This window comes from Chaetodon trifascialis, chromosome 4 (genome assembly GCF_039877785.1).
Source record: "Chaetodon trifascialis isolate fChaTrf1 chromosome 4, fChaTrf1.hap1, whole genome shotgun sequence".
NCBI classification, from domain to species: domain Eukaryota; kingdom Metazoa; phylum Chordata; class Actinopteri; order Chaetodontiformes; family Chaetodontidae; genus Chaetodon; species Chaetodon trifascialis.
Window position 1 is genome coordinate 12519548 of NC_092059.1, and position 25645 is coordinate 12545192.

Here is a 25645-nt window from a genome sequence, read left to right on the forward strand (position 1 = left end):
TCCTCTGCTTGTTAACCTCTCTACTCCTCCTTATAGTTTCTCTGCACTCACAGGCACATTCATATATATATATATATATATATATATATATATATATATATATATATATATATATATATATATATATATATATATACACACGCACAAACAATCAGAGTCTCATTTCAAGGCAGTTAGAATCAAATTATTTCCTCGTCACTTGTTTTTTTTTTTCTTTGTTTGCGCCACATTTTGGATTCAGCTGTAGTTGGCAGCCTTGCAGCAATCCAGTCAAATCAATAGGATTTGCCATGCTTAGGATGAGCTCACTCGTCCATTCATCACATAGGGAATACCTCTGCCTATACCCCTAAACTGTTTTTGCTGCAGGTTAAAACTACTGAGTGTCAAAAGAAAGTGTTAGCATGTTTAGCTATAGCCTGTGCAGCCATCCCATCACAACTCTCTTGATTTTTCTGTTTCTGTTTTGTTGCTGAGTTACTAAAGCACATAAAGCAGCACTACAGGAAGGCGGTTAGGATTCAAAATTTAGTGTCACAGACTCTGTTCAACCATAGAGGTCTTAAACCGGAAGACAGGCAGATTTGGAAGAAGAAGGACAGCCGTACAGCATCGAAGAAGCAGATTTGGCAGAGCCATCAGGCAGGCGTAGCTCATCCAGCCTCATGTGTAGATCTGGTTTGTGGCTCAGAGTGTTGGTGGGGTTGGGCCCTGCAGCTGCTGCCGTGTGGCTGCAAGTCAAGCAGGGGAACTGAGCCCCGGCTGCCTCCCTCTCAGGCCAAGGCTCACCACACCAAGACGCTGCGCTGCGCTCCCCTCGCTAACGTGGGAAGATGAAAAGGAACATCAGATGTTTTTTGTATTACTCACTCTGTTTGTCTGTGTGTGTGTGTGTGTGTGTGTTGTCTGTCTGTCTGTCTTGCAATGTATCTTTGGCACAGTCCATCCTGCAGTTGATTACCTGCTGTTGTTTCATAGTCCTCTGTCTGTTCCCAAATGCTTCGACTATGCTAGGAATGCTGCTCCCCCCAACATGCTTTTTATTTGTTTGGAGCAACACCTGGTTTAGCTGTTTTGTAAGGCGTGGCCAGAATTTTTTCAGATTTTTTTTTTTTTTTTTGGTTTGTGTATTTCCAGCTGTCCAATTATTTTCTAGACCGGGAACATGTTGGTTGCAGTTGGTCATGGGATTAAGCGGAAAGATCGAATAGATCTGTGTGGTTGTGTGCATTTGTTTGAAATAGCATGTTGCAGTTCTGTGTCAGTGGTCTGCTTTTTAAAATTCTTTCGTGGGACTTTCTTTTCAAAAGCCTAGATTTTGCCACACTGTGCTGCAGAAGCATATGAGGCAGAGGGAGGGAGAAAGAGAAAGGGCTGAGGAAGGAATGAGGAACTGGGCAGTAAGGAAAAACCTCAGATACAAAGACAATGACCGTCTTATCTGCTTTACGTATGGACAGAGGATTTTAAATTCTTGGCCTGTTTGCTGTTTTTGAGTATGGAGTCAGAACAGGGGTGCAACAGTATGCTGGAGATATAGAGACGGGCTAGCAGTCTGCAGAGTTACTAGATAAAATTCATTTGAATTCCCTTGCAAATTGTGGGCAAGTTGAAGCCCTTGTTTGAACCCCTTGTTCTCTTTTTTTTGTATGGGGGGGGTACTGAAAGACTTTAGAGCCTCAGTCATCTTATCTCATATCATAAGATGGACATGAGACATGTTTCACTGTCAGACTACACATCTCTACACGCTGGTTATTTTGGTGTTTGAGTTGGTGGACATGGACTCAAGGGATCAGTTCCTATCAGGTACCCTGTCACTCGAACAAAAATGTCAGACAGGGCCGTTCAATACACATTCTGCTCTTGTTTCTTCTGCCCTCTTTCCCTCTCTTCCCTCTTACCAACCTTGAGTCCAAGGTCAAACCAAGCTCGGTGGAACTAGAAAATAGTGAGTCATTGTTTTTAAAAACAAGTGATGGTGACCTGGCACCTCGCATGCCCCCTCCCCTGCGCTTCTTTTTCTCTTCCTCATTCTTTGTGTCTTTTTATATTCTGTCTCTTTGTCTCCCTCTGTCTGTACCCGTCCTTCTCCTTCCATCCATGCCTTCTTCTCTCCTTTGCCAGTGCTGGAAGGTAGAGGGAAGGAGGTGAGCCAAAGTCACCAGTGTGATCTGATTTAGGCCTCTCTCTTCCCTTGGCCAGCCATCTGACAGCGCAGGCCTTGCATGTTGCTCTTTTCTACCCCGCTTCAATCTGCCACAGCCTGGCCCTGTGCCACAGCTGTAACGGGACCCAGTGTTGTGTATAAATAGGCTAGGTCAGCTCCCCTTGCCATGCTCCTCAATGGGAGGCTGAGGCAATGGAGGAACAGGTGCGCCAACCCACACACTCTCTCTCTCTCTCTCTCTCTCTCTCTCTCTCTCTCTCTCCCATTCCCAAGCCCCCACCCATCTTTATCTGATGTCCTCAAATGTTGAAGTACAGGTCAATCAAGGTGCACGTGTCAGCTGCGTTTGCTCGTCGCATCTCTTGTCATTGTCCCCTCTCGCTGTTAAGACAAGCTTTAAAAAAAATATTTCCTGTGTGGTTGAATTTAATGGCACTCTGCGCTTATTTCCACACTTTCGAACTGCCCCCCTGTCTGTCTTTCCCTGGCTCACGTACTGTTATTTTGGCCCTCAACTCTCTTTGTTTTGGAGGTACAAGTTGGTACATGTTAATCAAAATGCCTCTCATGCAATTTCTCAGCATCATTTTTCACTGTTGAAGCCACAGCTTGGCAGTGGGCGCACAGGGAGCTGGCTTTACTTCTCAGGACTTTCCACAGCTATATTAACAAACAAATGCATTTTTCCGCTGGCAGTCCACTTGGCACCGTGGTTGCATATTCTCTCTCCCGGGGTTTGTTCAGCAACTGAGCTGTTGACAAATCTATAATCAGCAGATCACCTCATCGGGGGCAACGTGTGCCTAAGCTGACAGAGAGAGGAAAGTTCTCACAGTCCAGAGTTAGCGGCCACCTGGTTTCATGCTAGACAGGTCTGGTTTCATGCTAAGCTAATGTGCTACAGTGCCCTGCACTACAGTGGAAGGCAGAGGCAGACTTGTCCCCGGGCCACAGAGGGCTCCACTCTCGCCTTCTAAAACTACCACTGTGATCCACTTTCTCACTGCCAGCCAGCTACTGTTAGTTGATGCATATTAAATTCTCTGCAGGGAGCACAACTCTAAAAATAAGAGAAGAATCTGTCTGAAATTGTAGCTTCACTATAACGAAGGCTGCAGCTGTGGGTGCTTACTGAATAGTGGAGATGGCACTTTCTGTCAGAGATAGCCGTTACATTGGCATGACCTCGTTGCACCGGTCATGCTCAAGTAATTTCTTAGCTGTAATTATGGTGAGCTTGTTCTATGAGCTAATTCTACTTCATATTTGACAAGGAGAGCGAGTAGAACGGCAGGGGCTTCTTCCATTTAGCAGAAGTCATTAAAGTAACGTGGAATAAGTGCAAATCACACTCATAGCAAAAAGCCAATGTTCCTACGATCTAAGAAATATCTGTAAGGAAAAGAAGTGAAAGAGAGGTTAGATGTATGTTTTCTTCTTCGGCTCATACTGTGGCAAGCACACTGCATAACCCACAGTCTTCCATTTCACAGAGCCTTGTTTTGCTAAGTGGTAAAATTCATTTTTTTCTCCGTTGCTACCATATAGCTCCTTCACACTGTGTCTGAATTGTGTCCAAAGCATTATGGTTTTCTGTGGGAAGGTGAGCCTGGACACGTCTAATTCTGGCCCGAAAAGCTGAAACTGATACCAGTATTAAGTTTAACTGTTTTTTAGAATGGCACCTCTTTATAATCAAAATCTGTTCTCTCTGGCCAAGTAGATTAAAAGTACTGGAATTTCTTGAGACATTGTTGGTGCAGAGGCATTTTGACATCTCAGTTTCAAATTACATTCTTGTGCATCACAGAGAACAGAAGTCCTATGCAAGTTATACATTTTTTACATTGCTATACATTATCCACACTTTAAAGGCTCAGTATTTAATAGGTGTTTTTTCAGCAGGAGCTTATGCCACAGTGTGGTTGATGTCCATTACAGAAATTGGGCTACATAAGCTGTATTAACATTACAGCTGAAGTTTTATTTTAGGGCTGATAAATGTGTTGTTTCAGCATCAACACTGCAATGTAGGCGCATTGCTAAGGATGCAGTTTAATAAGGCAAGCTAGACCCAGCATTGTAATAATTTCAAGGAATCAGCTTACTGCTTGGTGGAAAATGAAAACTATCAGTATTCCCTTTTCAAGATTAATCCTAAAAGTAAAGAGCCAGTCCCTGATAAATAATGTAATTTAGCCTCATTTGATTACAGTTTGCGTGCTGGATTCACATGCATGGCCCTCCTGCACGCAAGAGCAATTATAGTACCTCCCAGAGCAGACTGAAGGTCTTATGTAGAATTCAGTGTCTAATATTTAAATGTGTGACAACAATGAAAGAAATACGCAGAAAAACACTTATTTTTTTTTTAGAAAAAAAAGTTTTATCTTGTATTTTCATTATTTTGGTGGTGTGAAAACAGATTTTATTTCTTTCTGCTTTGAGTTATTAAGCTAAAACCTGCATGTGTTTTTTTTAAATATCACAATCAATTCTGCAGAAAAATATGAATTTTAGTGTTTGGTTCTTTTTCCACAATATCGTTAGGCCCTATCCCATCCTGGCATATTGCATTATGCCCTGTTGTCCATGTCTGGAGGCTGGACCAGCAGAGGAAATAGTAGAAGCAGTATTAGTGGTGGCGTACGAATGGTCACATCACATTAAATTAGCAGTAAAGTGTACCTTGTGTAAAATAACATTCAGCCATTGTTTGTTTGGTCTTCGTTGGAACAGTTTGGACAATTTTTTCAGTTAACACTCTTGTGTGAAAAGACCTTGTAGCTATTCAGGCAGCATACATAGTGAAATCTTTTTTCATGTTTTTCTAATCAAGAGAACTGACATTTCTGAGGATGAAGTTCCTGAAAATCTCTTTATCAAATTTCAAAAAGGAACCGTTAATTTGTTAATCTCCTATTGAAGACTGAAACTCATTCACCTCACTCTATCTCCAAGCTTTTTCCTCTGCTGGTTCTGTTTGTCTGACACCCCTATATACGTCCCTCCTCCTCCTCCTCCTCCTCCTCCTCCTCCTCCTTTTCTCATTCCTACTGCCAAATTAAGTGTCAAACAGACAGGGAAGGCGGGTGGATGGCCCACATTTCTCCTATAGAGGTCTGCTGTATGGTACAGTACGTTCCAGTCTGTGCTCTGTTATTCCTTTCTCTGCTCCGATACAAACCTCGCCCCCTTCTCCCCCCGGCCTCATTAGCGCCTGATTGGGTTGTTATTGTAATTAAGAGCTCCTGTACAGCCAGTGAGAGCACCAAGCTGTCTGCTAATGGGTGGTCCTCAGTGGGAGGGTGGGCTATAGAGGGGTCACGGTCATTGTCCACTGAACGCCCCCACCCACACGGTGTCTACCAGTTTTTTTTTATGGTGTCTGTTTATGTAAGTCAGAATGTGGTGAATTAAAACAGCAATTCACAGTTTTGGTTTTGTGATAATTTTCTTTCTTTACATGACCAACGAAAATTGGTTCAACAGGTTTTGTCCCATGTTGTCCCCTCATATATCCAGTCATGGGCACATTTTTGTTTTTGTATATTAGGTGAACATTGAATATAGTTGTGTTTTTGGTCAATACGTGCCCCCCCTCCCCCTGTGAGCCTCTATGTGTGTGTGCTTGTTGCTTGTCATGTAACAGTGGTCCATAGCGGCCCTCCATTCATGCATGTGATCACCAACCGTCCTGTAGGTCCCTTACGTCACTCCGCGTTCCTGCCTGAGCTCAGGTTACACTTTCACCCCACTCACTCCCCTCCCATCATTTCTGTGCCCCCCTCCCCTTTTTCTTCTTCCCCTCTTTTGCCCGCGACCTGTTTCCCCTCTGACTCAATCTCTCTCTGTCTCCCTATTCGCGCTCTCTGTCTCTCCTGTGTCCCCCCTGCTCCTAAACCTGGGAGGAGAGAGGGAGGAGATGGCTCATTATTTTAAAGACACAGTGGTTCTCGCAGCCAACCCCTGATTCCATAACAACCCTCCACTCCTTTACTCTCCCTCCCTCTCCTCCCCTCTTCTCCATCTGCCCCCTGATGACCCACACCCACCCCCCCACTCCTTCCCCCTCTCTCTCGTTCCAGTCAGTCGAAAAACAAGACTCCATTTTGCGGAGGGAGCTCCCAGCAGCACCGTCTACTGCTCCCCCTCATGGCCCACTAACATTTCTTTGTGTCAATAAAGATTCTCCAACAGGAGACGTGACATATGTGCTAGCCTGTTAGCTTGCTGTGTGTGGAGAAAGACCTTGTTTCCAGTGGCACACTTCTTAATTGGGGTGGGAAAAATACATAAGTGTGAAAAGGTCATGTTTGTGTCCCATTGGTGTGTCTTGAAGATCATTCTGGGCTGAGGTGAGTTTCACCGTGGCCCTGCTGGAGTTGTGTAATGCAGTTTGTTATGTTGTTGTGTTGCACAATAGGTATCCGGTTAGTACTGCAGGCTGACAGTGAGTGGGTGGCCTGTAGGCCTGTTTGATGTGTCAAGGAGATAAGGCAGGAAGGGCAGAGAGGTGTAAGGTTGCTGTTATCACTGGGAATAACACCAACTGCCACATAGTGGTGAAAGAAGTGTGTTTTGGTTCCTGATACATTATGTCTCTGATAAAGAGGGTGTGGCCAAGGCAAACGTGGCTAGCTTGTGTGGATGAGTCGCTGTTGTTGTTTCAAACTCTGCTTTATCTGATGAGATGCTGGAATAGATTTATTGTCTTATTGTATGAGTTGTTCTTGGCTGCTGGCAAGGCCGACTGCAAGCGGAAATGTGCGAAGTTGAGTGGCCTTTGGCCCTGTCCACGCTGACCTGGATACATTTGAATACTCCATTTAAATTATTTCTATGTAAACTAGTGTTTTCTGATTGTTTTTCAAGCTTTGACTAACATTTTTACTACTTTAAACTTCCAGGAAGTTGATGGCTTCATCGGAGTCCAAGCTCTACTGCGTTGTAGTGAGGATAAAAACTTTGTCAGTCAGTGTTAGGCTCTGCGTCAGGTTAAGTCTGGCATCACTCATCACACTCTTTTGAAAATCTTGTTTTGCTTCTTGTGAAGATTGTGTAGGTATATGTAGGTTGTGTAGGGCAGCTGTCGCCCTTTTATGTGTGTCCAGTGGTGGTGCAGTGCAGTGTGACCTTCTTCATGATATGATGAGTATGATATCCAGTCAGCTACTGGCTGACTAGTTTACCTGAATAATTAACAGGATAGCTGCACGTGTTGGCTTTCTATCATGTCCAGAGGATTACTGTTGGGAACTACTGTTTAATATCTCACCTGGACAGTTCCCTTCCTCCTAAAAATCTTGTCACCCTGTCCAATAAGATAACCGTTATCAACATACCTGCCTATGTTTCTTCACTCTTTTGTCAGCTGTCAGAGGCAAAGAACAAGGTTTTTGACATTTAGTCTTTTCAGTTAAGATGTTGTTTGGATAAATAGAATAGTGCATTTTGAAGCTATTTACTTTATCAGTCACATTCACAGGAAATGAAATGAAATGTTGACATATACATGCTGATAATTATGTGAAATACTGATGCCTTTGCATGGACATTTAAATTTCAATTTTGGGTTTGTTTTTTTGTTGTTTTCTTGTTCTGACCTAGTCCAGATGTGTTTTTTCTAAGGTAATCTTCCTTCCAGAGGCTTCCAGCTGGCATTTAGGAAAATACATTTTGACCAATTGATATCTTTGACTTTTTCTACATCTTAATAACCCAGTCCTATTGCCAACATGCTGTTGTAATAAACAACATGGTTTTATTTGGCAGTGCGGTGATAACAGGCTATATTGGCTCATATCAATTGCAAGAAGTCACTTAAACTGTTCCATGGATGTGCTGCTGGTCAGAGTTTGTACCTGGATTGTTGATATGTTTGTCTTGCTAACCATTAACAGAATGGAAAGTTAAAAGGTAGCTCACACCTGGGAAATGACAAGGGCCAATAACAACTCAATAGGACAGAGCAGTCCACCGCACTGAGCTCTGACTTTTTTCTGTTTTGAGATACATGTTGTGGAATTCTTGTTTTTTTCTTACCGTGCGTGCACAGTGATAGTGGGGTATTGAGCGTAATAAGTGGAAAACTGCAAAAGGTGGCAAGCAGATGGGGTTCACACCGTTAAGAGGGATGGAAGACACTTACAGTGATACACAGTGTGATTAGCAGGTGTGTGTGTGTGTGTGTGTGTGTGTGTGTGTGTGTGTGTGTGCATCATCGATCGAGAAGCAGCAGACTAGTTGGAAACCATTAGATCGTTTCTGTGATTAAGGACACATTTTCCCCTCCGCGCACAAGCTCAGGGAACTTTTCAGCTTTTATAAATGGAACTTCAATATGATAAGTTTCCTGCCTTCATTTGTGATGGTTTGTAATATGTTTGTGAGGAACAGTTTGTGCTGACTTTTTTGCATTTCATTCAGCCTTTTAAAATTACAAAGCATTCTTTTGAATATTTGAGACATAGCCTAATGTTGGCTTCTTTCTTCATATAACCATCTGTTTTGAGTCTTTGGTAATGTTTTTGATACAGTTCATGCATTTCAAGTCATGTGAACAAATTAGTATTATATGTCTCACCACTTCTAGTGTGTTTAATGAGTATGTTCAATGAATGCGAACGGCTGTGTTGACGCTGCAGAACTTGCATTTATGCAAATGTCCCCCTCACAGCCCCCAGAGCGTCACCGTGTCAAACCGCTTTAAAACAGCAAACCTGTTCACATAAGCTGACACTTGCTTTGACGAGGTATTGAAGGACAAGCCCGTCCACGTTGGCTGATACTGGTAGACTAACATCCCACCTTCTAAGAAAGTTCTAAGAAAGAGGAAGTTTGGAGGAAAAGTGCTGTGGTGATGAATCTGGACTGTGTTTAGGAGATGTCTTCTTATTTGTTTCTGTGTTGTTTAGTTTAGTTTAGTTTAGAGAACAACACGCCTCATGACCTTCATACAAACAATTTCGATAAACATGCTTGTCGATTATGGTTGATGGACTGCTTTGACAAGAGATCACCTGTGGGCGATATGGCTAGGTAACTTTGTAAACCTATTTTTAGTTTGTGTTTAGAATTTAAACCATAAGGAATTCTCCCCTCCCACAGAGTAATTTTCCTTTAACTGCAGAGGAACACATTAAGCAGCAAGCAACAGTAACATGCCTTTTCTCTCTGTACATCTTCTTAAGTAACTGTACCCTAATGAATTCTCCACTCCTCTGATGTGTATGTGTGTGTGCGCGCGCAGGCAATGCATTTGGCGGTCCAAATGTGGATTTGTGCATGTGTGTGTGCACGCGTCACTGAGTTGCAGCTAAAGAGTATGAATGAGCATGGATAAGCGTTTTACTTCCAGGCTTCATTTCTGTTAACCCCTTCATGTCTGCTTCATTCAGCTCAGACAGTGCCATACAATAATTTGCTCTCTGGAGAAATGGTGGAGCCATTGAGAAGATAGAGTGTGTGCGTGTGTGTATGCGTGTGTGTGCGTGTGTGAGTGTGTGTGAGAGAGAGAGAGGGTGCTTGTGCTAGTCAGATTGTAAAGGGGATTTGACGGAGGCTGCTTCATGAATGGCTCTGCTCTACTTAATGCAGATCACTAGTGGTTTCATGGCTTAAATGGGAAAAAGAAGCATCTGTTGATGTTTATATCCGGTTCTTTAGTACTCTTGCAAATCGCAGATGACTCCGTTTGCCTGTTTGGCCCATTGCTGTAAGCCACAGTCATGCTAATTGCAAGGATTGATATGTTTCTCCATTTATATTCTGTGCTGTATGTGTGCTTTTTTCATTGTTTTCTGAAGTAATTTGAACAGTGACAATAGACTAAATATGCTGAGATGATAAGTTGACAATTAATCAGTTGTTCAATAAATAGAACCAATTTCAAAACCATTTCAAAACTTTATTCATCAACAAGTTATTTTTTAAGAACAAATACCAAACATGCCTTAAAAACTTAACAATTTGATGAAGACTGTGATGGATGTTTTCACTATTTTCTAGCATGCTGTAGGCTTAATTATTAATTGATTAAATCAATAATGAATGCTGATGTACCCTGCAACAAGGTGTCTAATGTTAAAGTGTTCAAGCAGAGCTAGGTTTTAGTAGGCAGCACTCTGGTGTGAATTCTTTTTAAATAAATAAATGAGAGCCAAGGTAATACTCAAAAAATTACTAAAACTTTTAAACAGTTTTTAAAAAAGAGCTTGTGTTTTATGTCTTATTATTTCTCACATCACCCTCTCTCTCTATCCTCTCAGTCTGCCAGAGCAAGGACATCCGGAACAATGTGACCAACCTCCAGTCACTGGAGAACTGCACCATCATCGAGGGCCACCTGAAGATTCTGCTCATGTTTAAGACCAAGACCGAAGACTTCCGGGGTCTCACCTACCCGAAGCTGCGAGTGGTGACTGACTATGTGCTGCTGTTCAGGGTCTACGGCCTTGAGACCCTCAGCGATCTCTTCCCCAACCTGACAGTGATCCGTGGAAACAATCTCTTCTTCAACTACGCGCTCGTGATTTACGAGATGCTGCAGCTGAAGGAGGTGGGCCTCCACAGTCTCATGAATATCACCCGGGGTGCCGTGAGGATCGAGAAGAATCCAGACCTGTGCTACCTGGCCACCCTTGACTGGTCCAAGATCCTGGACTCTGTGGAAGACAACTTCATTGTGGCCAATAAGAATGATAGGGAGTGTGGAGATGTGTGTCCTGGCACGGCCCAAGGTCAGACCATCTGCCCACAGAACACCATCAACGGACACTTCAGGGGACGGTGCTGGTCACAGAACCACTGCCAGAGAAGTAAGTCTGTCTGTATGTTAATGTGCCTTATAACTCCAGAAGTTGCCTGAGAATCAGCAGGTTTTTAAGTTTTCTTCAGTATCAAAGCTGTCCAATGAGAGCTGCCTTTATATCCATGAGTGCGTTGCGAACAGGAGCTGCGATTAGCTAATTCTGTGTACTATTAATGGGACCAATTTGTAAACAAGCACAGGCTAAGAAACAAGGCTCAGGTTGTAGCCCACATTTATCTGACTCCATTACAACATTCTTCTTCTTCTTTACATCTCTAGCAGTTGACTTTTCTTAAGGGGGACTCACAGCGTGACACTTGGAAACCCCCCTGCTACCCATTAGAGAATCACTCACAGTCAGGCGTTTAAACCAGCCTGATACTCATCAAATTAACAAAAGATTGCCACGGTATGGAGCAGTGGAAAAATCTACATTATATTGACTGGCTGTTATGTGCAGACATGATAGCGTAGCACCTTTCCAGAATCCATCACACTGCTTGTTGCAAAGTGGTCCGTTGAGACACGCAACGAGAATATGCATTGGAGATTTTTTTTCTTCCCAGAAATCAATTGAGACGACTGATGTTTTCATTCCAAATGGTCTATGTAATGATTTCTATGATGTGGAGGGTTGCTCCTAATATCAGCAGCCAAGGGTCGCGGGCTGCCTCTGATTAGCATTCATTGACTGGTGCATTGTGGGCAAGTGATCTGTAATTATAGGCTCGGGATCTGCTTGATGTGTGAAATGACTCAACTGCATTGTTGAGTCAGGGACCTGCATAATCAAAGGTAGGCATTATGGGAAAAAATCCAATGAAAGAAAGTGGGTTAGTGCGAGCGAGTTGATGGGCAAGGATAAACAGCATAGTGCACTTGTTTGTTAGAAATTGCACAGATTTTCTCTCCTTTTAGTAAAAACGAGCTGTGGGTTTACTTGATGCTGCAGCCAGCTGCCAGTGTGTCGGCCAGTCAGTCAGTCAGTCTTTCCTCTCCTACCATAAACACAGAGAATGGCTTCTATTGTAAGACACACAGAGAGAATGCTTATTATTTTTTGAAGGCGATTATAGCTTGTGTTGTTTTTTCTCTTCTGTCTCTGTGTCTGACAGAAAAGGCTAGCGTTCAAAGCATAACGACCTCGGCCATGTTTATACTTTAACATCGACTGTTGCAGCCCGCATATAATGTTGGCTCCTCGATTTTCTGCCAGGTCTCACTGTCGGGAAAGTAAAACAGGAAATGGCTTTCTTTTTGTCTCAGTCTCCGTCTCTACACACACACACACACACACACACACACACACACACACACACACACACACACACACACACACACACGTACACACACACGTACATGCTGCCTTAGAGTTTTGAGTTTTGATTCAGACAAGGTGTTTTACTGGTTAGATTAAAATGACGATTTGTATCTTAAGATTACACTGTTGGAAAACATTGGTATATGTGTACACTTGGGCCTGTATCTATCAAAGAAAAAGGGAAATTTTGACTTATGTGCATCGTTCACCTTTGCTGTCACTCACAAACTTAAACTGACAATAGACAGTTTTCTTTGCCTCAACTTATCATTATGAAGTAAATGTTGATTGCACAATGTAATAGCTTTAGAATGATGACACCAATGGCATTTAGATTGGTTCCCTGTCAGCCTCGCTTTCACAACGCAATTCTGTCTGCCACCAGGTATGATCTCCCGGGAAAATGAAGGCTGTCTGGTGATCTAGTCAGGCCGGCACCGTTTCTATCTTCTTTCGTGTCTCCATTATAGAGTAATTGAATGAATGAAGTCATGCTTTTTCTCCTAATGTTTTCTTCTACTCCACCCTGACGCCTTATGATAACTCTTTACGTTTTCAGCAAACATGCTTCTTTCTTATTTCTTATTTCCAGAGTGGTGTTCATTGTTTCTTCACTTCATCTAGAAACAAATACAGTGGGTCCTCTGTTTTTCCTAGTCAGAAAGCTGTCTTGGCGATAGTGATGCCAATAGCAATACCACTTGGAAACATGAGGGGTGGTGAAAAGTTGCCTTATGAAGTATTACAAAGGTCTTTTAAGTTGGTTAATAGCAAGGCAGTTCTTAGATGATTGCGGTACATGGGCAAAGGTGAGCAACTCCTGGAACATGTTTTGGAGCGTTTGTACAAAATATCATTGGCCATGATGAATTATACATTAAGTGAAGCTATATGTAGAATTCAGAAGTTTTAGCCTATTATTTATGTTCGTTGAGCATTTGATAGGGTGTTAAACCACTTTTTCCTTTCCCTTTTCCCCGCTTTCCATGTGTACTCACTGTCTGCACTTTTTAATGTGGTAGTAAATTCTACTCAGAGAACTTTTTTACTCCCAAGTTGATTATTTATAAATGTAGTCTAGAGAAGTCTGATGAATACGGACCCTGGACTTGATTTCAGAGACAAATGCCCTGACCTTTTACATGAAGAACATCCACTGATAAATGTACAGTACGTCAAACAACCTGTGTACATGTGCGATCATGTCTCCTTTGCCTCGGACAGGCCAGAAGAGCGGGGATGACGCTGTGCTCTGCTGTGTCACGTGACAGGCACCACTTTAGTCAAAGGCTGTGTGTCAAAGCAGGAGCCATTTCTAGAACATGATGCAATGGCTGTGAGTGTGTGTGTGGGCTACGCATAAAGAAGATACGTGTACACTTACTGTAAATGTTTGTGTGTGTGTGTTCGTGTTTGATATACGTGTACTTATGTGCCTTTCCACACTGGAGGCAAGAGCTGCAGTCACACATGTTTTTAGCCTACAACAGCCAGACTCTAAGACTTTAAGCAAGTGGTTTTCTCAAATCAGTGCTGTTTTAGATTTGAATAGTATATATATATAGAACATAAAAATTACAAGTTGTGTAACAGCAATGATGACGACAAGAGCAGCATCAGTCTTTGGCAGTGAGTTTTGAATTGAATACTGCTTTTATGGAACTTATTGCTATGCAGGTGTAGCAGTATCCATGGCATGTTTCTGCCCCAGGGGTCAACCTAGATGAGATAAAATGATGTGAGATGTCAACCCGAGGAGAGAGAAATGTGTTGTTCCCCTGTGGTGCTTGTGCAGTGATATACTGTACAGTGAAACACGTGCTGGGTAGTGACGTGAGGAAACTGTAGGATCTTTAATTAGAGCTTCTGTGAATGAAAACTCACAGTTTACAAACTTAGATCCACACATACACACATGTTGAGTTTGCAGCAAAGACACGGGTGTAGGGCGGAGGAACATTAGATGGGGCATTAAAGTTTATGTGTGAGTGGAAACTGTGTGGTTGTTTTTGTTGTGTTTTTACAGGGTTTCAGTTGCCTTAGGTAAGAGCCAGGGGAGAGCCTGCATTCCTCTGATCTTACACATGCTCCTTACAAGCAGGAAAACCACTGTGTGTGTGTGTGTGTGTGTGTGTGTGTGTGTGTGTGTGTGTGTGTGTGTGTGTGTGTGTGTGTGTGTGTGCGCGCGTGCAAGAACCAGGGCATGTCATGTTTAACTGTGCAGGGTCCTTAAGTAACTTGTTGGCAATCCAAACCGCCTGGAGAGTGTATGAGATCTGACATTCATTGCCTAGTGCTATTTTCTCCGTTTTGTGTGTGTGTGTGTGTGTGTGTGTGTGTGTGTGTGTGTGTGTGTGTGTGTGTGTGTGTGTGTGTGTCTGGCAAACATATGTACGTGATGTGCTAGGGTTGCAACGGTATGAGATTTTCACAGTATGATAACCATCTGAGAAAATATCATGGTTTCATGTTATATGACATTATTATTATTATTATTATTATTAGTAGTAGTAGTATTGTTATTATTATTATTATTATTATTATTATTATTAGTAGTAGTAGTAGTATTGTCGTTGTTATCAGCTACAGACAACAGAAGGGTTTTTTGGTTGATCAAACGCTTTATTATAGTTTCACAAAATATTAAATTTTTTTAATAATACTAATACAGTAGAGTCAATTTGTTTTAACATTAATGCAACAGAATTCAGTCTATTTTTAATAACACTAACACAGTCCATTCTGTATTTTTTAAATAACACTCATATGGTAGAATTAATAATAAATAATACTAATATGGTACAGTTAAATACCACAGGTGAGCAAAGGTACATGATATCATAACAGTCAATTTCATACCACGGTATGCCATGAAAATGTTATACCGCTGGTACCCCAGTCTGTGCCTCCTGTATATTTAAACCTTTGTGCAGGTCGCTGTTCAGGTGTGGATGTTAGTTCAGTTGTATGTTTAGTCAAATGGACTCAGGCTACAATTTCCTCAGCCTTCTCTGTGGCTTTGTTGACTGATTGAATGTTGGCGGTTGCTTGCTTTAGTAGTAGTGCAACAGCATATTTCGACAGCGGCAGTGTGCTTTATGCACGCTGTGCTGTGCTGCAGAGCAGGGCGTCGACACAAATGCATTTCTTCAAGGCATCAAATCTTCCAAGAGCCTTAAAGGACCCAGTGTGTAGGATTAAGTCTTAAAGATTTAGGAGTTAGCTTCACCCCTCCCCGCGGTGTTTGCTAAAAATGCGAAGAGCCCTCTTTGAGCCAGTGTTTGGTTTGTCCGTTCCGGGCCACTGTAGAAACATGGTGGACTCTGTGGAAGAAGCCCCGCTACCTCTGTAGATATAAATAGCTCATTCTCAGGTAATGAAAATAACGATTCTTACGTTCAGGTGATTATACACGATCTCTCACATAATTCTGAATATTTCTGCCTTTAGATCCCCCTAAATCCTACACACTGGGCCTTTAATACAATGGAATCCTTCAATCATAAGTTGGTTTTTGAGTAGTGAATTCCTACCCGTCCTACACGCGCCAATCTGCAGCTGACCCTGGACATGGATGTCCCAGTGGAAAAATAGAAAAAGAAAAGAATCATTTCTCAGTCAAGGATCATAAGTAAAAAAGATGTTTGATACTGATGTTGAAATTCCAGATTGGCAAGAAAAAGAACAGAGCTAAAAACACACTTCTGGTCTGATGTCAGTGGGTCACTGGCACCTGCTGTACATGAGACAGACAGGATATGTAGGCATGTGGATACAACCTTTGCCATCATATCTTTGCACATGATGCCCTCAGGATGATTTAAACTACAAAAAAAAAAACATGCTTTGAAAATATTGTCTATGTAGGTGCAAGAAATAGGAGAACTCCTAAATGAATGCGATGGAAAGCAGTTGCCTTCAGTCTTGGGCTCTTTGCTGTCTTTCGACTGGTCATTTTGAACCTGAGATGAACAAAGCAGTTTACCTCTTGTCTAATTTTTTCCCATTCATAACAAACTTGTGACTCTGAACAATAAATGCCATTTTAATGTAAGCATGGAGGTTTTTTTTGTCACTGAGACATTTAGGTGGTGTTAAAATGAGACGTATTTCCAAAGAGGGTTGGCTGAATTAAAAAAATAATAGACTAAATTAAAAGTAATCAAGAAAGTTTAATATCTTGACAAAACACTGCTGTACAGATGAGAGACAGATGGATAGTAGATGCATACAAAGGCAGATTGCTAGTCAAAAAGCAAGCACACAAGACCATAGAGTGGGTTTACAGATGAGAGGTGAAGAGAGAGCTAAGTACAGAGAGAGAGGAAGTAAGGGTAATATTCACAGATGAGAGAAAGAGGGAATGGGAACAAACAGTCGATCTCCTGTTTAGATAAGGCTCTATCTGTTGCTGAGGGCTGGCACACTGTGTTCAGCCTCGCAGACACCAGCCAGCGCTGTGCTTGCACAACTCACGCACACAAAAACACACACACACAAGCTGGAGGAGAGAAAGCTTTTCAGGTCAAAGTTCACTTCGCCTACGCCTACGTGCTTTGTTGTTTGCTGCGATTGTTTGCAGGTACACACGCGCACACACACACACACACACACACACACACACACACACCACCTTACAGAGTCACAGCTTCACCTCCCCAAAGACAAAAGCCACAAAAGGGAAAATGCCCTCTCTCCATTACACGTACCACTCTCAGACCGTCACAGGTTAAACATGCGCTGGTGGTCGATCTAAATGGGTCAACATGCGTCATTCAGCATGGCTTTCTGACCCTCCTGCTGACCAGAGTTGAACACGGGTCGAACACTGCCCCGCTTGAACGGGGGGATGGGAATTTCATTTTGATATATGGATGTTTAACAGACCTTTAACTACCTTCTAGGCTTTTGCAAAAACAGGGAGCATGTGAGGAGAATTGAAAGTGAAACTTTGTGGTGCTGAACAGAAAGAAATCTATGCGATTCTCTGGAACTCTCAGGAACTGTAACTTCATTTCCATGGAGCTGCAGGTACAAGCACTTGTCTCTGTGAGCAGTGTTAAGTCTATGAAAGGATGAAAAAGCAGCTTGGTCAAATGCACGTTCAGAAGACATTATGGAAGGGTTATTAACTGATAGTTTGGGGATTTTTTCCAAGTCAGTCTTAAAACAATGCTTGCTAGTGTTTCCTTGCTAACCCAAAGAGGCAATTTTGTACTCAAAAGTTTGTAAAGACTTCTACACCTTGATGTTTGTACACATTATATTATCGTTTTCCCCCTCGCTATATGTCATTATGCTAAGCTAAGCTAAAGGTTAAAACTTCTGGTTAAAACCATGTTGTTTCTCTCACATACCTGATGAATACTCAGCTCGTATGTGTGGTTGCCATGGTTATGGAAATTGTCATTAATGACATTTCCATCAGTGTCTTCTTTCTCGTGCTATCAAATGAAACTGGACAGGGTGTGTGGACGAGATGAGGGTCAGATCAGGAGTAGGGGAAGAGAAGGGGTAGGGCAAAGCAAAATAGAGCAAAACAAACATGGCGGGGTGTTTCAAGTGTAGGTCCCAGGTACACATACACATTAACTTCAGTTACTTTTGGGGACATTACATAGACTTACATTTCTTGGAAACTTTCCTTAACTGTAACTACTGCTTGCCAAACCCTAAGCCTGACCACTGATGCAAAAATCAGCTGTTTACCAATTGGGGACAAGGTTTTTGTCCCCAGTTTGGCCAAGCAGTTCCCAATTAACCAGTCTTTAGTCTGAAATTTGTCCCAGATATTAGCTGATGTCAGAAACACACATATAGACAACAACAAAATGACAGCATTAAGGATGGAGGTGCTCAATGACGCGTGCTGTTGGCCTGAGCCCACAGCCAAATACAAACACTCAGCTAGCCGAGCCTCTTAATTGGGGTGTAAAAGTGTCTCCGCTCGGGCTGCTTCCAGACTCGCTTCTCTCTCAATCATGTCTTCTCACTTTCTTTAGTTCAGATTCTACAGTTGTTTCTAATGAAAAGTAAATGAAAGAGTTTTCCTCGAGCTGCTGTTCTTAATTAGCCATTTAGTGCTCAGTGACACAGGGAACAGAAGAGCAGAAACTCAGAGGGACAGGCTGCCTGATGGTGCAGGAGTGTTAACACTGCATAATTTCTGCATGTTTGTGTGAGTCCAAGGGTTCTTGTTCATGTTAGGGATTACCATATGCAATATTAATGACTCATTTATAATCAATGACAACACATTAATAATTTTGCTATTACTTAAGAGGGAAAGAAAATTAACAAAAAGAATCACATTTCTCTAATAACTATATTAAGCAGAGATGTGCGCAAATAGTCGACTAGTTTATTAAACGCTGCAGCCAAAAATACTGGTCAGTTAAAGTTGTTATTGTTATTTTATTAATATGCACATTTTAATTACATAATAATGTGCAGTGTTCATAATGCATGGCACATAGTGCTGCATATTTCGGAGGCATGGAAAATAAGAAAGTCATTATTAGTTTCAAATCTGACTGCGGATTTGATACAAGTTTTTGGCACTTGCAGTTGCCACAGTCAAATTTCGGTCAGTACCAAAAAAGTATTGAGGTTTAATACTCAGCCGTAGTTCTATAATTCGGCCATACTTACAAACAGGCTGATAACACCAGACCAGTTCTATGTGCATCCATAAGACAGAGCAGACAATGTGCTAGCCTGTAAAATCTACCAAGTGTAGTTTACATGTTGTAAGCTATAAATGTCCACATGTGCATTGAAATAAAACTGTCACAAGAGTTAGAATTGGTATTGTGCACATTCAAGTGCGTCATTAAATTTGATGTGTGAAGCAACAACCTTTGCACATATATTGAGTCACTGCTCTCAACTCCTGAGCCTCCATCTGGAGGAGAAGGCTTGTTGTTTTTCCTGTATGACTACCACATGCCAATCACCTGTCTCACACTCTAATTCTCTTTCCCTCTGCTGATCAACAGATGCGATGGGTATACCATGCAGACGAGAAGAAAATACATGCAGTAAATACCCGGGGGACATATTTGCACATTTGTCTCACCGTGTCTAAAAATTGTTGGAAAATGAGACTCAAATAATCGCAGTGCAAAGCCTCAAGGCCACTTCAACTTTGACCCACATGCTTTTCCAGTGAGAGGGGACATGAGCTAGAAACGCTATCCTATGCTTCTTCTTCCTCACTGGAATTAACTTGGCTGCCTGGAAGTGGGAGCTTATGTTAAACATAACCAAATAACCTGTACACAGTAAGACAAACACAAAGTACTCAGCCTGTGGGATTGCATGGTGTGGACATTTGTCTAACGTGCCATCTTCGTTCACACCAGCATCGAGGTTAGGGCTGTATCATGATTTTGCAGCATTTATCAGGAAACTAGTTCTCTTCCTCCAGCTCAACAGGAAAGAGTAGAGGGCCATAACTTGAAGGACAGTATTTGAATTGTTTCCGATTTCCTTCTCAATTCCAGCTTCTGAGTAAAGTGAGTTCCGAGTGATGCGATCCTGATAGTGATACACTCTTACACACCGAGAGCAGCGTACATTTGTTCTCATCACTCTCTCATTTATTGCTATAGACACATGCAAGCTCATCTTTGATGCTGTCCATTTGTGATAGTTAAAGCTTTTCCATGGTGGCTTGCATTACACCAGTGCGCACGCACGCACGCATGCACACACACTCAGTGGTGTTTGAATTACCATGAATATCTTAGGGAGGAACAAGGAGTGAGAGGAAGAGTACAAAAACTGAAAGAGAGGGGAAGAGAAGAGAAGAGGGGAGGAAGGATAGAAACAGACAGATGGAGAGGGAGAGTTAGTAATCGTGCTCTTTTTTCCTTCCTGGCAGCTTGCATCCTTGTTAACAAATCCAAATTAACTTTGATAAGCTGGCATCAGTTATCTGTGTGCATGTATACGTGTTTGTGTGTGTGTATTTCCCTCCACACGCTCCATTCGTGCAGTGAGTGCAGTAGCAGGCAGGCAGTGCTAGCCGAGCGCCCCAGGGGATCTGGAAAACTCTCTCTCCTCTCTCATCCAGCTCATCAATGGACGGGCACTCCCACATCCTGCTCTACACACGCTCACACACACACAAAGTGCACATGCGTATACACAAGAGTAACAGTACACATCCAGATAGACACATGCACAACAAATACACATTTGCACAGAGAGCCAAGTGGAGCACAAATGTACACACAAGGCTAAGTGGAGCACGCTGACACTGCTGCCCACTATTCTAACAGGCGATTGGCTGTTTGTAGAGGTGTAAGTAGCCTATAGTGTGGAGAGGATGGGGGCTTCTGAGGATACCAGCATGCTGCAACAAGATGTATGACAGCTTGTGCCGCACTGTGTTGTTTTTTTTCAAGAAGGAGAAAGCCATTACTGTACCCCTTACTGCTTTCTTCTTTTGCATTTTTAAGAATATGGATTTCACTTTTGTTAAATTAGGATAGGGGGATATTGAGAAGGAAACTGATATAACTTCCCAGCGAGGGTAATCATTTGAGTCTCTGTGCTTGAGTGGTTTGATGTGTGTTTTTCTCTGAGAAATTGTGTGTGAGCTGTGGAGGAAAGCATGTTGGCAGGCGAGTGGTTGTTATAGCCTGAGCTGTCTGAAAGGACTTCCTCATTACTTCCTGCCTTTGTCCAAAGCGCTTCCTACTGCCGAGCTGTACAACTGGGCCCAGGGGGAAGGCTGGTGGGCGAAGAGGGTGGGGTGGGGCTGGGGGTATTATTTACATGTGAGAGAAAATGAAAGGAAAGAAAAGTTAGATGAATGGATTGCAGATCTGCAGCCCTTTAACAGAACTGCCAAGCTCTGACGGTGCTGCAAATGTTTAGTTCATTAATCGTCTTGCAAGCCTCCAGCAAAGGCAAACCCCCAGGTTGTGAGTCAGTTTGTCAGAAATTAAAATACAGGCAGCTGAGAGGAGAGGAGAGGCGAGCGGTAAGGATTGCATAAACAATCCCCTTCCCTCTGGATGGGGGAAGGGGATTGTTTTCAGGTGTTTGGCCAGATCAGATGACTGCCTGCTTCCAGTTCTGACATCAACCCTCCCCTTGGTAGTGAAGACACAGCCTGATCAACAGTAGCCCCATGTCCTGGTATCGTAACACAGTCTAGGGCTGATATGTCAACTGACAGATACAAGCACTCCTAACATGGCAACCAGACCTGCTCACATTCAGGAATACCTGACAATTGATACGGAGTGAAATGTCCTCATTTTTCAGTCGTGCTTGGCAGTACAAAACCACAATACATAGGTTTTGTTTGTTTGTTTCTAGACATTATAATGTGGAAATGTTACATATTTTAAGATTCTCGACAAAAAACATACATAGTTACCCATAACACTGGTAATACTGGCAAACAGCTTATCCAGATCTTTGGATCCTAACTTCTGCTTCTTTGCAGTGGCTAAAACCCGCCACAAGATCTCCCAATAATAAAGTGAATATTGTAACACTGTCACAGTAATCAATCTCACTCATAAAGGTCACACAGCACTTATTGGAGGAACACACAATTTTCTATACAGTATATTGTGAAACTTTACACAGCTTTTTTTCTCAGAATACACATGAAGTATGAAATCTGAAAACTACAATAAACAGTTTTTTCAGGCTTTTATGAGCAAAGGAAATAATAAAATGAAGTGTTTATTATAGTGCTTCTTATAACAGTCCTTCTATAAACACATCCGCCCAAAATTAAGCAACATTTTGTAACTTAGTCAAAGCAGATACAGTCTCCATGTGTACATCATTGACTCGCTGTAAAGCAAACACTGCTGCTGCTTCAGCGGAGCAAGGAAGCTCTCTGTATGTTCATGCATACATGATCTCAGGCCCGCGTGTTAGAGCTTAACATAGTCTGTAACCACTGCTGCTAGTATATACTGTATTTGGAATATGTGATGCTTATACTCTGTCAAATTCTTGGAATTTCATGGGGGGCTTTGAGGTTGTACATCAGCTCGGCTGAAGGGGGATATTTGGACCTTTTGAAATTCTCAAGAATGTTGTTGTTACATCACCTTCTTGGGAACACAGCATTTCCCACAGGTTGAGAATGTATTCGTGGCAGTGTGTGTGTTGAGTTTGTGCTCATACCTTAAGAATTATTTTTCTGCTTTGCAGTGATTTTTTTGCTGTTTTGACCGTGTGCACACCCCGATTTGGTTGAGCAAGAACAGTCCAAACAATCGTTAGATTTCAAAAACATGCGTGTACTGAGGGAAGCCCTCAAAGTCAGTGCTGGAAATCATCTTTGTGTTTCTAAACTTGCTTTTCCTGAATTAAACTTGTTTATCCTCATATGACCTCCTCATCCTTGAAGTCGCTTCCAAACCCAACTCTTTCCACGTTGTTCTGTCCAGGCCCAGCTCTCTTCACTGAATGTCATGTCCTTGGCTTTCAAGAAATGGATCTTTTCCTTGAACCATTTAACAGGTTTCTCTTAGTGCAAAACAAAGCAAAACACTGTACTCTCCAGGGAGCCTGACCCAACCCAGAATGTGTTAAGTGTCTGGGAGTGAAGCATAATTCTCAGTAAACTAGTGCCTTGATGGTGACCAGCACTCCTGTGCAGGCATTAATGGTGCAGTTCAGAGAACCTCTGTCTATTTAAGGTGATACTTGTGACTCTCAGCTCGGGGTGGGGGTGAGGGTAGGGGGTGAGAGGAGGGGCTGAGATGGATAGATGCAGGGGTGCATTATTGGGAGAATGTGACCCCAGGTTGACCCACCCAGGTCAGAGAGAGCAAGTAGAGGCTTGGCGGGGGGAAGGGGTCAGTGGTCAGCAATCAGTCCAGTCCAACTGCAGGGTGGGACATGGAAACATACATGCATACACATGTGCACACACACACATTCCAGGAGGGCTGACAAAGATGCCAGTGTGGAACATGGACAGGTGTGTGTGTGTTCATAGTGTTTTTGCCTAGCAGCAGGGACACACACAGAGAAATAATGTTTCTTCTTCCTCCTCTTTGTAACCCTACTGACCTGCTCTGCTGCTAACATCTAGACTCAAAATCACATTTATCCTGGATAATGTTTATGAAGCAGTATTAATTGTCTGCTTCAAGTCTCTGCCAGCTGTGGAGCACATTTAAAACTTGCTTCCCCTGATAAAGTGTCTGACTAGCTGCTCAGTTGTCTGTAATGAAGTTTTCATGACTGTTGACATTTTTTTTTCTCTTTGATGTCTCCCCAGCTGGAGCACCTGGAGCAAGCTTTGCCATTAAATGTTGTAGTAAGATGTCTCATAAAGAAATGTAGTATCTCCTCTAGGAAGGAAATGGTGTCATGAGGCATTTTGTTATTACAAAGGCCAGCTCCGCCTGACTCTATCCGCTCTGCTGAGTGGCTCAGTGGCTGTGTCACCCCTTCACTGTTGGCACCAGTACACAGACTGGCATAGCGCCAATTTGCAAAACAGGTACTTTTCCTCTGACCTGTGCCTTATACTGCTTGTTGCGGCATTTGTATTGAGACTTGTAGCATTACGAGAAGAAGAAATCTGTTGGGAGAAAAATGTGTTGAGAAACATTTACGCAGATGCGAAAAAATGCGTGACGTTCAAGTAGCCAGATAAAGTTTGGTGCCAACAGTGTGTTTATGTTTATGTGTCATGCACTGATACACAGGATATGAAGATATGAACCCTGGTTTAGATAGAGGACAAGAGCGGAATGGATATCCTAGGATTGTTAATGTTGTAACCGACAGCTTTAAGTTTCCTCTCGGACTGAGACTCCATAGTGAGAATCATATTAAAGCTGCAGCTTGTGTTTGATCATCCTTAAAACAAAAGATTACTTCCTTTACTGAATATTCACGGCCTCGCTCCTGCTGCTGTCTCGAAACACTGTATTCGTTTTTTATTCAGCCCCTCCACCGACTGTCCTGATCATGCCAGAACAGTCCTGTCGTATAAAAGTGATGTTGTGAAAACATTAGGCCCTTGGCTGCCTGTGCCATCCCCACTCCTCCTGATAGCTTGAGTGGCAATATATATTTGCAAGACGGGTATAAAGATGCTCTGATAATCTTCCATTCTTTGCCTAAATACATCTCTTGATGATAGCAGAGTGGCGTAAGAGCGCAGTAAAAATGGCTGCTGCTGGTCCACGGTCATCTCTATCTGTCAGTACACTATCTTCGCTGCACAGACAGCCGTAGTATCTCATAGTATGCATTCCCTGCACTTCACCATCTCTCCTCCTCTCCTCACTACACTTTGACGGCCCTGCTGCCCACATGAGGAATTGAATGCAGTTAATAATTTTACCAACACGTTAGGAGTGTCTAGTCATCAAGTCATGTGTGGAAAAGCCTGGAAAAAAACGCCAGACTCTGCTAAAACAGCATGATGAAATGGTCTTTCCCTCTCTCTTTCTTTTTCTCTCCCCATGTCTTTTCCCTGCTTCTGTTGCTCCACCTTATGTGAAAGATCCTCCCTCTGCGCTCCCTCCCTTCTCCTTTTTTCCTTTCTGTCCCTCTGTTCCTTTGCTTTGTGCTCTCTCTCTCTCTCTCTCTCTCTCTCTCTCTCTCTCTCTCTCTCTCTCTCTCTCTCTCTCTCTCTCTCTCTCCCTCTCTCCCCCTCTTCCTTCCCCTTGCACACTGTGGTATGCAGACATGCAGGAATTTCTGGGCCTCAAAATGATAGACCAAACTTGTCAGCCCTGGCTCCTGTTACTAAAGATGGCCGCCCTGGCAGTGTGTGTGCCTGTGATTGGTGCGTGTCTGAGTTTCTCCCGGTGCGATTGGTCACAACATGTTTGTCCACAGTTCTTATGTTTTTTGGCAGAAGTGTGAATGTCAGTTTTTTGTTTGTATAAGATGCAGTTTTCATCTGTAATTTGTGCCTGCTTAGTGACTATAACTCTTCCTTTCTTCTGTTTTTTCTCATGCACGGTTTTGGCTTCAGAGACGTATGTGTTATTGCATGCTGCTGTGTTTGTGTCTTCTTGGTGAGTGAGGGGTGTGTCGCTTGGAGCAACTCTTCAGCCAGCTTAGGTAAAATGTAAATGAGAGAAGCTGGCTACAGCGCAAGATGAATACAGTGGGTCAACATCCAGCTGCAAGTAAAAAAAAAAAAAAAAAAAATTGGGTGAATTTGCCAACTGGTTTGCTCCAATTTCCAAAAGTCTAAAAGATATTTCATTTACTATCACACAAGACAAAGAAATGCAACAAATGCTTGCAATTAAGAAGCAGGAAGTAGGTAATGTTTTCATATATATAATGAATTTTATATGAAAGTTTTCTTTCCACATTTTTCAAAACC

At 42.6% G+C, this 25645-nt stretch overlaps 1 protein-coding gene across 1 annotated transcript in view; it reads left to right on the forward strand.

The window, feature by feature from the left end:
• The window catches only part of insrb (insulin receptor b), a 79011-nt gene that overhangs the window by 13725 nt on the left and 39641 nt on the right, over window positions 1–25645 (forward strand). Inside the window, exon 2 of the mRNA XM_070961813.1 lies at window positions 10441–10989. Coding sequence (XP_070817914.1) covers window positions 10441–10989 — 549 coding nt within the window. The remainder of the gene's footprint in view (window positions 1–10440; window positions 10990–25645) is intronic.